The sequence below is a fragment of the Otolemur garnettii genome, unplaced genomic scaffold (genome assembly GCF_000181295.1).
Source record: "Otolemur garnettii isolate 467f Iridium unplaced genomic scaffold, OtoGar3 scaffold00388, whole genome shotgun sequence".
Taxonomy (NCBI): domain Eukaryota; kingdom Metazoa; phylum Chordata; class Mammalia; order Primates; family Galagidae; genus Otolemur; species Otolemur garnettii.
In genome coordinates this window covers 28,611-43,092 of record NW_003852783.1, presented here as the reverse complement: position 1 = coordinate 43,092, position 14,482 = coordinate 28,611, and the positions used below count along the sequence as shown (strand labels likewise).

The following is a 14,482-nucleotide window of genomic DNA, read 5'->3' as shown; positions in this document are numbered from 1 at the left end:
GCATCTAGGAAAGACCCAAGTTGAAGGTGATTGGAAGAAGTGGTGTGACCAGGGTGGATTTTCTCCTAGACCTCATTTAATGACTACTCCTCCCCCACCCCCCACAGTGAAGAGCATTGAAGAGACACAGACACAAGTGATGATTCAGGTAAGTGAGGTGAGGCCTTGGTTTGGGAAACAGCAGGTTTATCTTACCACATCATTCTCCTGCTGTAATGCTCACAGGGTTCTCTGTTCTCTGTGGTTTTAGGGTAAAGTAGTTCTCATCTGGGGTGACATTGTGCTCTATGCCAAGGGTCATCTGTCAATAATTGGGGACACTTTTGGTCATCACAACTCTAGTTGTAAGAGGAAAGTGCGCTGCTCATATCTAGTACATAGAGACCTGGGACACAGCTCAACATGCTACAATGCCCAGGACAGCTTCCCACAGCCAAGAATTGACTGGTCTCAGACGTCAGTAGAAATATAAAACTCTGGGAAAGAGTGGAAATGTCTTGGCTGCCACTTGAAGACTTGGGGCAGTGTCTGTACCCCACCTAGTAGCCCCTGAGTAAATATTGTCCTTTGGGCTCACTCTACCACATTTGTGTTTATCCCTGGTTTCTGGTTTCTGTGATAGTCTACCTAATTATTTCTCTGAAAGGAAAATCTGAGGAAGGATGAAATCAGTAATGACTTCACAAGAAAGGACACTCAACTGGTCCAGAAAAACAAATTGACTGTCCAGAAACTGAGTTCTGCTTCTTCAGGAAAGGGTGGAAGTTTTGTGCTTTATACAGGTAAGAGGTGCTGAGTAGACTCCTATGACTGCCATAAAAAGATCTGGGTCCCAGCATAAATAGGGCCTGTGAATTATAAAATCAATTGGCTCCCAAATTATATTCTACAATGCTATCATTACTTGAGTAGGGCTCCAGTTTTAAAAGTATAAATTCAAGGGACAAGAGAATAAACCAGCACTCTGCCTAACTCCAACTCTCCTTAGTGTGGAGAATGTTACTTAAGAGCACATCCACCATCCCACCATGGCTAGTAGGAAGGGTTTGGATTGTTTTTCTACCCTACTCTCACATAGTCAGGACACATATGATTAAGAAAATATGTGTGGATTTTTTCCTTCTCACTGAACATGAAGTTCTCTGACACATAGCAGCTGGGGGTCCTATAGTTCAGTTCTGACATTATCTACCTGGAGGGAAGGTCAGATCCCACAGTTTGAGGGCTTAGTCCCAGAAGAACACCTTAACTTCAGACACCAGTTCCATATCACAGACTGTACCTTGTATGCCTTATTTTTTTTTTAATTTCAGGTTAAGGTGATGGTACAAACAACCAGATCACAGTATTTGAGTTTGTTAGGTACAGTCCTCTTCTAGTTAAGTCCTGCACCCAAAAGATGTTCCATACACTGCTACATTGTATCCATTAAGTGGGAGCACCCCAAACCCCCTCCTCTCTTCCCCTCCTTTGTTCCCCCTTCCCCCAACTTGCATTGAAATGAGCTTTTCTCCTCTGTTCATGTGAATTAGATCATCTACTGGCTTCATATTAGTACTGAGTGCATTGGATATTTATTTGCCTTTCCATTCTTGTGACACTTTACTAAGTAGAATGTGTTTCAACACTGTCCAGGCTAATGTAAAAGATGTAAAGTCTCCATCTTTTTCGTGGCTGAATAGTAGTCCATGGTATACATATACCACAGTTTGTTAATCCATTCCTGAGTTTGTGGGCATTTACATTGTTTCCATATCTTGGTGATTGTAAATTGTGCTGCGATAAACAATCTAGTGCAGATGTCCTCATGATAAAATGATTTTTTCTTCTGGGTAGATACCTAGTAGTGTGATTGTGGGGTTGAACAGGAGGTGTATTTTGAGTTCTTTGAGGATTCTCCATACTTCTTTAAAAAGAGGCTGTATTCGTTTTCAGTCCCACCAACAGTGTAAAAGTGTTCCCCCTCTCCACACCTGCGCCAGCATCTGTAATTTTGGGACTTTGTGATGTGGGATAATTTCTATGGGATTAGCATTGGATTTCTCTGATTATTAGGGACAAGGAGCAATTTTTAATATGTTTTGTAGGCATTTATCTGTCTTCCTCAGAGAAGATTCTGTTCATATCTCTTGCCCTATGGTAGATGGGATTGTCTGCTCGTCTTTTATTGATTAACTTGAGTTTTCTATAGATCCTAGTTATCAAACCCTTGCCAGATTTGTAATATTTAAATATTTTCTTCCATTCTTAAGATTGCCTATTTGTTTTTTTTTGTTGTTGTTGTGCCCTTTACTGTGCAGAAGCTTTTCAGTTTGATTAAGTTCTGTTTGTTTGTTTTTGTTGTTCTTGCAATTGCCACAGAAGCCTTCTTCATAAAAACTTTCCCTAACTGACATCCTCAAGAGTTTTTCCCTCACTTTCTTTTAGTATTTTTATCATTTAGATTTAGATATTAATCACTTAGATTTAAATCTTTTATCCATCTTTTCAGGGAGAATGGGGACTGAAGACTCCATTCTTGGCAAGGAAAAACACTCTCAGAAAAAGGGAAAAACAGAGAAATAAGCTGAGCAAGGTGGAATAAAAATAGGTCAGCTAAACTAGCCACTAAATTTCTTATCTGAGTGGCATCTTGCTTTTCCTAGAAGCCTGACCTGTAGAGAATACAGCGTGTAAACATCCCTGCTGGGGGTCTGTGAACACTCTGAAGAAACAATGGCCACAGAGGAAGCTTCCTGCAAAGCCTGAGTAGAGAGATTAACCAGGCCACCCCCTACCAGTCAACAGCCAAAGCTAATACCCATTATGGAGATTTGTATTTGGCTAGGGCAGAGATCAAGGGAACAGCTCAAGCCCTGAAATATGGGCAGGAGGGCTTGTGTACTCTAATAACAGATGAAGATGCCTCTGGGTGGAGACTGGAGAAAAATTCCTTTTTCCCACCAATTCTTCAGAGGGACCTGATGCCATTGCATCTGTTCCACAGAGAATTAAAGGGGATTTACCACAGAGAGGAGGCTGCCCTCACACAAGGCTCAGGTTTCCGATTTCTCAAGGCTTTTCAGACCCGTAAAGTTAATGATTATAGATAGAATAAGAGCTGACATACTTAGAGAAAATGCTAATGTTTTTGTTCCCTTCCTCAGCTTACCCTCTGGGCTAATGAGCAAATAGCCTTCAATAAACTCTGAGTGGAACAAACACTCAGAAACATTTCATTGAACCCCACAAACTGTGTTTCCCACCTTTGAAAGCTCTATTCTGAGTGTCATCTTTACCTTTTGCCCCTTTTAATTTTACTTTTCTTCAGTCAATTGCAGCTAGTTCCACAGGTCTTAAAGGATCCTGTCCCCAGGGTGGGACCTGGCATATCCTGAATCAATTTTTGGAAGCAGTGATAGGTGTGGATCCAGTTTCAGTCATTTACTTGTGGTTATCCAGTTCTCTCAGGGCCATTTATTGAAGAGGGCTTCTTTTCCCCTGTATGTACTTTTGTTTGATTTATCAAAGCTCTGATGGCTATGAGAAACTGGCTTCATCTCTTGGTTTTCTATTGGGTTCCAAATGTCTATGTTTATTTTTGTGCTAATACCATGCTGTTTTAATTCCTGTGAACTTGTAGTATAGTCTAATGTCTCATACAGTGATGTCTTGTTTTTTTTTTTTTTTTAAGAATTGCCTTGGCTATATGGGATTTTTCTGGTTTCATATGAAATGAAGAACTATTTTTTCCATTTATTCAAAGTTGTAACCTGTACTTCTGACCATTTCCAGCTGTAAATCAGAATCCTGTAACCTCCCTCCTTGGGTTTTTTTAAATTTACTCACTGAACTCAGGGAAGAACTTTATTTGCACTTAGCCATTTAATATAAATGATACACATGACCAGCTGGATGGAAGAGATGCATAGAACAAAACATGGGAGAAGAGGACATAGAGTTCTCAAACTTTCTTTGGGTGTGTCACATCCCAGGAATTTCCAAGTTTTCAGCTATCTAGAAGCTCCTGAAACCATGTTCTTCCAGATTTTGATGGATACTTCATAACTTTTTTTTTTTCTTATTGAATGGTAACTGTGTACATTGATGCACTTTGGGGGTACAGTGTGGTGTTTTCACACACAATCCATGACATTTCCATCAAACTGGTTAACATAGCCTTCATGTAACTTTCTTAGTTATTATGTCAAAACATTCATATTCTACTCATAGAAAGATACTTCATAACTTAAGCATGACTGAGGCAGGAATAACTGGAAGCCATTTCAGAATCCAGCTTTCTGGGTTGAACCTGTGAATGTGATCTTCTCTGGAACTAGGGTCTTTGCAGACATAATCAAGTCAAGATGAGATCATACTAGATTAGAGTGGTATTATTATAAAAAGAGGGAAAATAGGAAATAGACACACACACATACACAGAGGGAAGAGGGCCATGTGAAGACAAAGGTTGGAGTTTTGCTGCCACAACCTAAGGAAAAACAAGGATTGTTAGCAACCACCAGAAGATAGAAGACTCCAGGCAAGATGCTTTCTGAGGGCCTTCCTTAGAAGGAACATGGCCCTATGTGATTCTTGTCCTCCTGTTGTTTCTAGTATAGGGAAGGAAGCAGGAAGTGCCCACATAGTTATGTAATAATAACCACGATGAGTGCAACAATTGAAAATTCATAGTGTGTGTTGGAGTAACTGCCAGGATATTGATATGCTCCAAGAGAATGACATCAGAGTTTCCCCACTGTAGCACATGTAAAGGCCCTGAGGCTCACACAGAGTAAGTACAAGATGACGTGGCATTGTGCATATCTGAAGAGGTGGATAGAGGTCAGATCCTGCAGGGCCTTGTGTATCTTGTCAAGAATTTTAGAGTCTTTTATTTTTCCAAGAACAATGGGAGCCACAAAAGTTTTAAAATTAAAAGAAATATGAATTAAGGGATACATTAAAATATATGTAATTTATATGGAAACAGTGAGTTGTAACAATCAAATGAATGTATCTGAGGCCCTTCACAACAAAAGAAAGAGAATATCATCCGTGCCATGTATCTTCTGCATGTTCCTTCCTCACTTTGTCGCCTCCTCAGAGGGACCCACTTGGAATTTGGCATTTATTATTCCCCTACATAAATAAATATTCTCCTGTGTGTATATCCCTAAACAATGTCTGCTTGGTCTTGCTTGTTTTGGAGCAACAGTGATGTCAAACCGCGCATCTTCTTTGCCTCTGTTCTCACTCAGGACCACACTCTGTGGAGTCCTTCATGCTGTGGTGTGCATTCATTTTAACACTGTGGTGTTAGTTCATTTTACCATGTGTATTATGGCAACAGATAGTTTTTAAACCTTGGAGGGGAGAATGAAACCTGACTTGCTTTTTAATGCTGTCTTGCTGTTGTTGAATTTGGTCTGATTGGTTTTTATTTCTTCAAAGGATCTCCCTTAAGGTATAAGGAAGATGTGATAGTCAATAATGAACAGGTCCAGCAGTGCAACACTGGAGCAGACATAAAAACTGAATATGTAAGTATGTTTGAAGGTTCCTAGTTCTTGAGGCTTTCCTAAAAGCCACTTAGGTAGGATGTTGTTTTTGTACTTTTAAGTAAGGCAAAACAAGAGTGGTCTAACACTCTTCTAGACAGAAGTATATTTCTCTCTTCTCTAATAGTCTGAGTGTAAGATGACTTTATAACGTCCTGCCACCAACATAAGACTCCCACACTGTGGTCCAAGAAAACTGCTCCAGCTCCTGCCATCACATCTGCATTCCAGATACTGGAAAGGGAAAAGGGGAAGTGAAAGGCACAATCCTTTCCTTTAAGTACATGACCCAGCATCACTTCTCTTTGCACCTGATTGGCCAACAATCAGTCATATGGTCACATGTAGCTATAAAAGAAGCTGCAAAGAAAGGATATTTGTCTATCATAAACTTGAGGAAGAAGAAGTGGATAATATATTGGAGTCTCCCCACCAGTGAAAGCGTTGTTGTTACATCTGAGTGATATGGGACCGGTAATACATAGCCAGCCAGGCAAAGAGGAATTTGGATTCCAGACTATCTAATGAAGCCATTTTATTGAGTAAAGACACTATAGTCACTTCAGAAATTGATGCCACTATTCTAAATATGAGCTTGTAAATTAGCCTTGAAATAACACAACTTGGACCGTTGTTTTCCTTTTTGAATTGCAACATAAAATTCACCATTTTAACCATTTTAAAGTGAACAATTCAGTGGCATCAAGTCCATTCACAACATCGTGCAACTATCACCAGAATATTTTCATCACCCCAAAAGAAACCCCATCCCCACTAAGCACACACTCCCCATTCTTCCCTTCCCAAACACTAACCAGCTTTCTGTCTTTATGGATTCATCTATTGGAAATTCCATATAAATGGGATCGTACAGTATCTGTTCATGTGTGTCTGCCTCCTTTCACTGAGCAGGGCATTCGCAAGGTCCACTCACACTACAATGGGTGTCAAAACTCCTTTCTTCTCGGGACTGAGTAATGTTCCATTCAAATCACTGCTTACACTTTTCCCCATCTTTTTGTCTGACTAGTTTTGCTGTTTTTTCATGTTTGCTCCTTTTATTCATGGAAGAGAAAGGTGATATGATTCTAAATTTTATCGAATGATAATTTTATTTCCCTGGGAACTCTAGCTCCTTGGGAATTTAGGACTATGGTGGGCTTAATGGCTCAGTTTGTAGATTACATGCTTGGAGGCATAGATTGATCAGTGCTCACAAACACTCTTTTTCTGGGGTGCAGGATTCCTTTTGTGCAGTGATACATGACACCTTCAGCATTCTGGAAAACGCATTTGGAAAAGAAAGCACTGTGGTTCCTCTTAAGGTAATGACAAAGTCTTCGTAATTGTGTTTTGAGTTTCAAACATCTTGTGTATGTTTTGGGTGCAGGAAGTCCTTTATAATGAATGAGTTGTGAGTTAACATGTAACTTATAGTTGTGAGGTTTTAAAAACTGACTGGAAGCAAAATTACCTTTTTTGGTGTACAGTTTTATGAGTTTTGTCCCCTGAATAGATTTGTGGAGCTATCACCACTATCCCAATATAGAACAGTTACATAGTTTCATTTCTTCCAAAAATTCCCTTGGGCTTTCTCCTTATATTCAGATACTGCACCCCTAACCTCTTGAATATCTGTCACTGCAGTTTTGACTTTTCATACAGTGTCCGGCATTTTGAGACTGGCTTCTCTCACTCAGCACAGTGCACGGGACTCATGGATGCTGCGTTTGTTAATAGTTCCCTTCCTCCTCCATTTTTAACTGTTGATGACATGTGGTATGCCCACATTGCTATGCAACATTCACCACTCTCCTTCTCCAGGACTTTTTCACCATCCCAGAGTAAAACTCTATCTCTCTGAGATACCACCTGCCCTCTCCCAGCCCCAGGCACCCAGCCTCTACTTCCTGTCTCTGTGGACCTGACAACTCTGGGACCTCCTCTGAGCAGCCACACAGGTTGTGCTTTTTGTGCCTGGCTAATTTCACTCAGCATCATGTCCTCAGGATTCAGCCTCGTTGTAGCATGAATTCATGAATCAGTGTTTCATTCCTTTGTCTTTGCTAAGTAATATCTCATTTTATTTTTCTTATATGTTCCTCTCTGAAGAATGTTTGAGTTGATTCCAGCTTGGTGGTTACGGACAGAGTTGCTGGGAGCTTCCGTGTGCAGTGCTTGTGTGTGAGACCATAAGTATTTATGTCTCCAGGGTTACAGGACTAGGTCATTGTGGTTGTAGATATTAAAATACAATTTATCTTAAGCCTTTAAGTTAGACTAATGGATGTTGTTATTTTACTTATATATCTGGTTATTTTTGTATTAAAATAAGAATAACATGTTTACTTTATAACTTTACTAATTTAAAATTAATATAACATATGTTTGTTAAATGTATATTCATTCATCGAGTTTCAGATTACATTTTCATGAAATTTTGGCCTTCTTTAAACATTTAATTAAATTTCTTCAAATGTTTTTACTATGTTTACAAATGCTCAAATTTTGCTGCAAAGTTTTAATACCTAACAGTCAAGGTCACTCAAGCCCTTTGAGCCCTTGAGCAACTCATAAATCCAATTGTTCCAAGCTACTCATATGTAAATAATAATCTGGATTCTTTTAAACATTCAGTGCAGTTTATAAACAACCATGTTCTCTTAAATCATTCATTTTAAAAGCACAAATCTAATTACTTTTAGCAGTAAAATCATATGGTTAATTGGTGAGATTTTTCTAATGTGCTCAATTGTTCTAAACCCTTTAAATGGCAGATGTTTCCAGGTTATGCTAAAGATTTCAAAACCTTTTAAATTTAAATACAAAAGCATTACTGCTAAGGATATTTAATTTGTTTATTTTTTTATTCCTCTGAAGATATGAAATAACCTTCCCAACTAGATAAGAATAGAGTCAAAATTTCAGATGGTGGGTTTGATGAGATTTTGTCAGCTATAGAATTAAGGACCACATTTTTCTAGAAAGTTTCTAACTAAGATTTTTTTCTGCTAGGTCAATGCTGTGATGGGCATCGATTCCAAATTCATGCCTTTCAGGGGAATGTTTACAGAAGTCAGGGCATCCAGGTTCTCCTGGACAAACATCTCTCAAATTTCACTCATTCCCTGTTTTTAGTGAAATCCTTTGTTTTTAACTTTTTACCATCTAATTTGGATAGATAGAAATTAGCATCTGCACTCAGATTTCAGTTTAATTTCTTTCATCATCTCATTGGATTTAATTATTTCCTGTATTTATTAGGTTCTGAATTCTTTTCAATATTTTTTTTGGGGGGTGGGTCAAAGTTACACATATAATTTATTGACAATCAACAATAAGGTAAATAAAATCAACATTCATATTATTAATGTTGCCTTTCTTAATCCTGTTTCTCAGTCATAATGGATATTAAAAGTTGGATGGGTATCTTTTGAGACTTGTCTACTTTCTCAGTATATGTACACACACATACACACACACAGAAATCGGGGTCATTTATTGAGCACTTATTATAAGAGATTTAGGGCAATGATTAGGGAGCCACCCTCTGGTGCTAAGCTGGCAAGATTCAAATCATGGCTTTTCCACCTACCAGATATGGATTCTTGTTTGCCCATCCAAAGTGAAAATAATAATAATAGCCTCAATTTTATAGCTATCTTCTCCAAATTAAACAAGTTAATATGCATAAGACACCCAAAACAATACCTAGCTCTTAGTAAGTGTGTGTTATTTTTATTTCTATATATCAGGACATAAAAGCCATAGTTATTACTTAAAAATTGTGATTGTTCTCTCTAAACCAAATGTAGTAATACATACATGTTGCTTTGTAATTTGCATAATTTAATAGTACATATAAGTACACTGCATTGTTCTTTTTAACAATTGAATACTATGCCATGCCTTGATTATTTCATCTTCTTTTACTTAACCAATCTATTGGGCATCTGGGCTTTCCAGAAACCATTCAAAAATGAAAATCACTGGAGAAGATCCTTGCAAAAATTTTAAGTATTTCTGAAAAGATTAATTCCTGGGAAATTGCTGGGTCCAGGGTTATATGTAATTTCTGCTGTTATAGGTGGCAACTTACTGCATTTCATAAAGGCGACACCAGCGTGTATTCCCAGTGGAGTATCTTGAATCAGTAAGAGGAGCCTGGATGGATGGTTCTTTCAACTACACTTTGGTCTTCGTCCTAACCTTCTCTTTCTGAAGAGGGAAAGGACAGCTGTTATTTCATTAACACAGAGAGAGAAAGAACAAGTACATCTTTCCTTTCAGAATATGGTTAAGAGCTTTTCCTCTGTGCTTGCACGGGCATTCACACAGTCCAGATTCACTAAGGAAGAGATGTCCACCCTGGGCACAGTCCTACTGGCAAGTGTGGAAAGCACCACATTGGCAGCTCTTCTGAACGGTTCAGCGAACGTCAGTGAGACTATTCAGACGGAATATCTGGGTAGGACATTCCACTCATGGCAAGGTGTTGATTTTGATAAGTGACTCTGGCAATGGAATTTTCATCACTCTCCCACTCACCTTTTCCCCTAAATGTTTTAAAATCTTATCTCCAAACAAATCAAGTCTAATCATAAAATATTTGCCATTCATTGAGTGTTTGGCAAAAGCCAGGCACTGTGCCTAGAGCATGTCATTAATTTATTTAACAAATATTTCTGCTGGTTTAAGGTATGATAGTTATTTGCTGTGTTCAGATATTTCCAGCTCTCCCTGTTGGAAGTATGTAGGATTGGACTTCCTGGCTGTCTGGGATTAGGTGGGATTTTTTTGACTAGTTCAGGCCAATTAATTAAGGAAGAGAATATTTGCACATATGAGATGTTCTGGTACTTTCTTTTCCTCTGACATAGTGACTGTCAAGGTTTCAGATCACAGCTGCTCCATCTTCCTGGGTCCTAGCATAAGGAAAACACAGAGCATGGTCCTGAGGCAGCTAGTAATAAGCACAAAGCATTAATTAGCAACACATCCTTGTTATTTGCTAATCTATCAAGACTAGGGGTTGTTTGTTACTGCTCCATGACTAATCCTTTCCTGACTGATACATGCTTGATGGGGGCCATGAGGGAATACTGGGTGCTATGGAGCTTTTATGCTAACACCCACTGCTGGTAGTAGTTCTTGTACCAGTCACATATACCTTGGAAATTCCATCCTAAGCGATGTCCAAAAGTCTAAGAGGCAGAAATAGAGTATTTGGTGGAATCTGACCAGTAGTGAACACAACTGGCCTTATAATTTTTTTTTTCTAGAAAGAGTCTCACTCCTTCACTGTGACTGGAGTGCAGTGGTGTCATAAAAGCTCACTGGTCCTCAAACACCTGGGCTCGAGCATTCCTCTGCCTCAGCCACTCAAGTAACTGAGACTACAGGTGTCTACCATTACATCCAGCTCATTTTTCTATTTTTTTGTACAGACACAGTCTCACTCATGCTAAATTTGGTCATAAACTCCTGACCTTAAGTGATCCTTCTGCCTCAGCATCCAAGAATGCTAGAATTCCAGGCATAAGCCACCACACGAGCCACAAATGAGGTTTTATTTGAAGAAAGATTGGGGTGTGTTGGAGACTTTAGGGACAGGCATGGCATTATTTGATTAATGTTGTGAGAAGATACTTTTGGTTCCATTATCTACTTTATTTTCATGAAGAGTCAGTAGGACAGGTCCTGCAGTTATCACCATCTTACAGATGAGAGATGGGAGACTCAGAGAGGTTAAATCATTGCTCAGAGTTGCACAGCTGGTGAGTGGCAGAGCTTGGTCTCCTTGTTATGGCCATGTGAGTGCACAACTTGAGCCACTGTCTGCCACATTACATTTGCCCCAACCCCTTCATGTGTCCTTGGAAAAGGATTTAAATTTGGAGTATCCAGAAAATGATGGCTCTGCTGCTCTCCACCACTTTTGACTTCCATCTCATCTTTCCCTGATGCACCCTAAGGTGTGAGTCCCTTCTGTTCTGCTTCACTTGCAGCTATGTATGTGTGCCTTTCTTAGATGGAAGCCAGACTCAGGACCCACTTTCCAGGTGACCCCATACAAACTCTCCCTTTCTTTATTTAGATATCGAGAGCAAAGTTATCAATGATGAATGTACTGAAGAGAATATAGTCTTTAACCTGAAAGCCAAGGGGGATGAAATGAAAATTGGGTGTTCCACAATCGCAGAATCGGGATCCACAGGTACAGACCCACTTCCTGGAATCCAGCTGAGGGTGCCTTCCACCAGCAAATATTTACTGATAACCTTCCAGATGCCAGGACCAGTGCAGGTGGTTGGGAATCAATGATGTTGAGGCAGAAAGGGTCTGTTCCCTCACTAGTCATTTTTTTATGTTGAAAATGAAAAATACTTTAAAAGCAAAATACATGTTTAAAAGATCTTTAAAATGGGGTGGTGCCTCTGGCTCAAAGGAGTAGGGCACCAGCCCCATATGCCAGAGGTGGTGGTTTCAAACCCAGTCCTGGCCAAAAACTGCAAAACAAACAAACAAAAAAACAAAAACAAAAATAATCTTTAAAATGTATTTTTATATTTAAAATATCAAATTTGCATGTTGAAATTATAATATCCTACTTATATTAATGCATTAACAAAATTAATATAACCTGCTATTTAAAGCAGGTTAAAATTACATGTGTGGCTTCTAATATATTTCTATTGGACAGAACTAATCTGTATCAGGGGTTAGCAAACTTTTTCTGCAGTGGACTTGTTAATAAATATTTTAGGTGTTGTAATCAGTACAGTCTCTGTCACAACCTCTAACTCCACCATTCCAGTGCAAAAGCATTCATAGACACTGTCTATATGAACAGGCATGGGCATATTGCAATAAAACTTTATTTACAAAAAGCAGGGGATGGCCAGGTTAGCCCAGAATTTGACACTCTCTGTTCTATGTACATGATTAACACTGTGCTCAATGCTTCAGTATGAAAGGACAGGGTGCAATGTGGAAGAAATATGTAGCTAAATTCTGAGGAATAAGAGAAAGCAGGAGAGAGTGTTCCAGGCAGGATGAGCTACAGCTCTGCCTTGAGAAAAAGCTTGGAGTGTTCATAGAATTAGGAGAGAGTAGTGTGAGGCTGGAACGCCATGAATGTGGGAGAGAGGGGAAGATAATAGAGGCCATTGAAATCCAAGCTGTTAAGTGGTAATGTTTGGGCTTTCTCCTGAGGGCACAGAAAGTTTGGGAGGTTCTGATTATGTCAGAAGATGATCTGATTATGTTTTCCAGATAGAAGTCTGTTTATAAAGGAGCCTTCTGACTGCAATGTAGACCTTTTTTTGGAGGGATGAGGCTGAGGGCAGATGAGGATGTGTGGGGAGCCAGTGGTGCAGGAGAGAGGTGTTTGGCTGCTTTTATCATTTTTGTTTTTGTTTCATTTTTTGAGATAAAGTCTCACTCTCATGCTCAGGCTAGGGTGCAAAAGTGACATCATAGCTCACAGCATCCTCAAATCCCTGGGCTCAAGTCATCCTCCCGCCTCAGTCTCCCTAATGGCTGGGACCACAGGTGCATATCACCATGCCTGGTTCACAAATTCAACTTTAGTTTTAAATGAAACCAAGATATCTCTTGGTAATAGCATATTGGGATTTTTTTCTTTCTGGGGTGGGTCACCATTCTCCAGTGAGGTTGGTGGGATGCTAAAGTGTGTCTTTGTGTGCACATGTGTGAGTGTTGGCTCATCTACACCTACTTTTAACCCCACGATTCCTTCTTTTTCTCCACTGGGGGAAATCTGCAGGGACCTCTGGAGTGGCTTTTGTCTCTTTTGTAAACATGGAGTCTGCTTTAGATGAGCATTTCTTCCAAGACCTCCAGACCCTCTTGGGCAACTCCCAGAGGAAGCTGAAGATGAACTCCCGAGTTGTTGGGGGAATCCTCACTGGAGAAAGGAAAGATAACTTCTCAACTCCCATCATCTACATTCTGGAGAACATCCAGGTGCAGTATAGCAACCAGACCAATATTTAGGGTAGATGAGGCAACGTCAATGCACGAACATTTATAGGTAGTGTATTTACATGTTAATGTCAGTGGTGGAGACGTGTCTGCCCTCTGAGACATTTCATTTCAACCCTACATTTTGAAATATCAGTATTTTCCTCCATTCCCTAAGGAACATACCCCGCACCATCATCTTGCCCCAAATTACTCTTGAAGTTGGTTACGTCAAATCCATTTGAGGAGAATTCTCAGGTAACCAGGTTCAGCCAGAGCAGAAATTGGAGAGGGCGTGTTTGTTTGCTGGAACAACATGTGCAGTTTGGAGGAAGGAGACTTGACCCCATTATCTTCTCCTAAATAATACTGTCCAATACTGTCTAACTCATTGTAGATATTTCTCTTAAATTTATCATTTTCTACCTATAATTTTTCCAAATATCTTTGGATTTTTTGATAAGGTTCAAGTAAGCATCTTTATAATGAGCTTAGTTGAATGTTCTGGAGGACACCCCATTGACCTGTAACTCTAAGTGTTTGATTCTGAGTCAGCACCATGAATATTCTCATGGGTATATTTTTCTTGCTTTCCAGTCACCCTGGATTTATTTCAATTCCAGAAATGTACCAATTGCCTGTCTGCCCCAGGACATTTGTATGTGCTATCCTTCCTGCTTAGATTGTCCTGTCCTCACCCCATATATACCATGCTCAGCATTCGTCCAGATAACACTAAGTGCCTTTTACATCTCTAATGTGCTTTCTTCTGAGAAGTCTTCCATGCCTGTCCCCAACCCCAGATTATTTTAACTTCTATTATACCTCTTAAGGCATATTGTCATTTTTAAACTATTACTAAAAATATTTCTCATGAACCTGTTTTGTATGAGTTTCTCTTGCCGATGGGCTATGATCTCCTTGAGGGCAGGAGCATGTCTGTTTTGCCCACTGGG

At 39.5% G+C, this 14,482-nt stretch overlaps 1 protein-coding gene across 1 annotated transcript in view; it reads left to right on the top strand.

Moving 5' to 3' along the window:
- The window catches only part of LOC100941651 (adhesion G protein-coupled receptor E1-like), a gene marked incomplete at its 3' end in the record, with an annotated part of 59,659 nt that overhangs the window by 35,827 nt on the left and 9,350 nt on the right, over positions 1–14,482 (top strand). Inside the window, exons 12-18 of the mRNA XM_023509131.1 lie at positions 108–148; positions 647–782; positions 5,434–5,522; positions 6,782–6,865; positions 9,831–10,008; positions 11,638–11,757; positions 13,330–13,529. Of these exons, the coding sequence (XP_023364899.1) occupies positions 108–148; positions 647–782; positions 5,434–5,522; positions 6,782–6,865; positions 9,831–10,008; positions 11,638–11,757; positions 13,330–13,529 (848 nt within the window). The remainder of the gene's footprint in view (positions 1–107; positions 149–646; positions 783–5,433; positions 5,523–6,781; positions 6,866–9,830; positions 10,009–11,637; positions 11,758–13,329; positions 13,530–14,482) is intronic.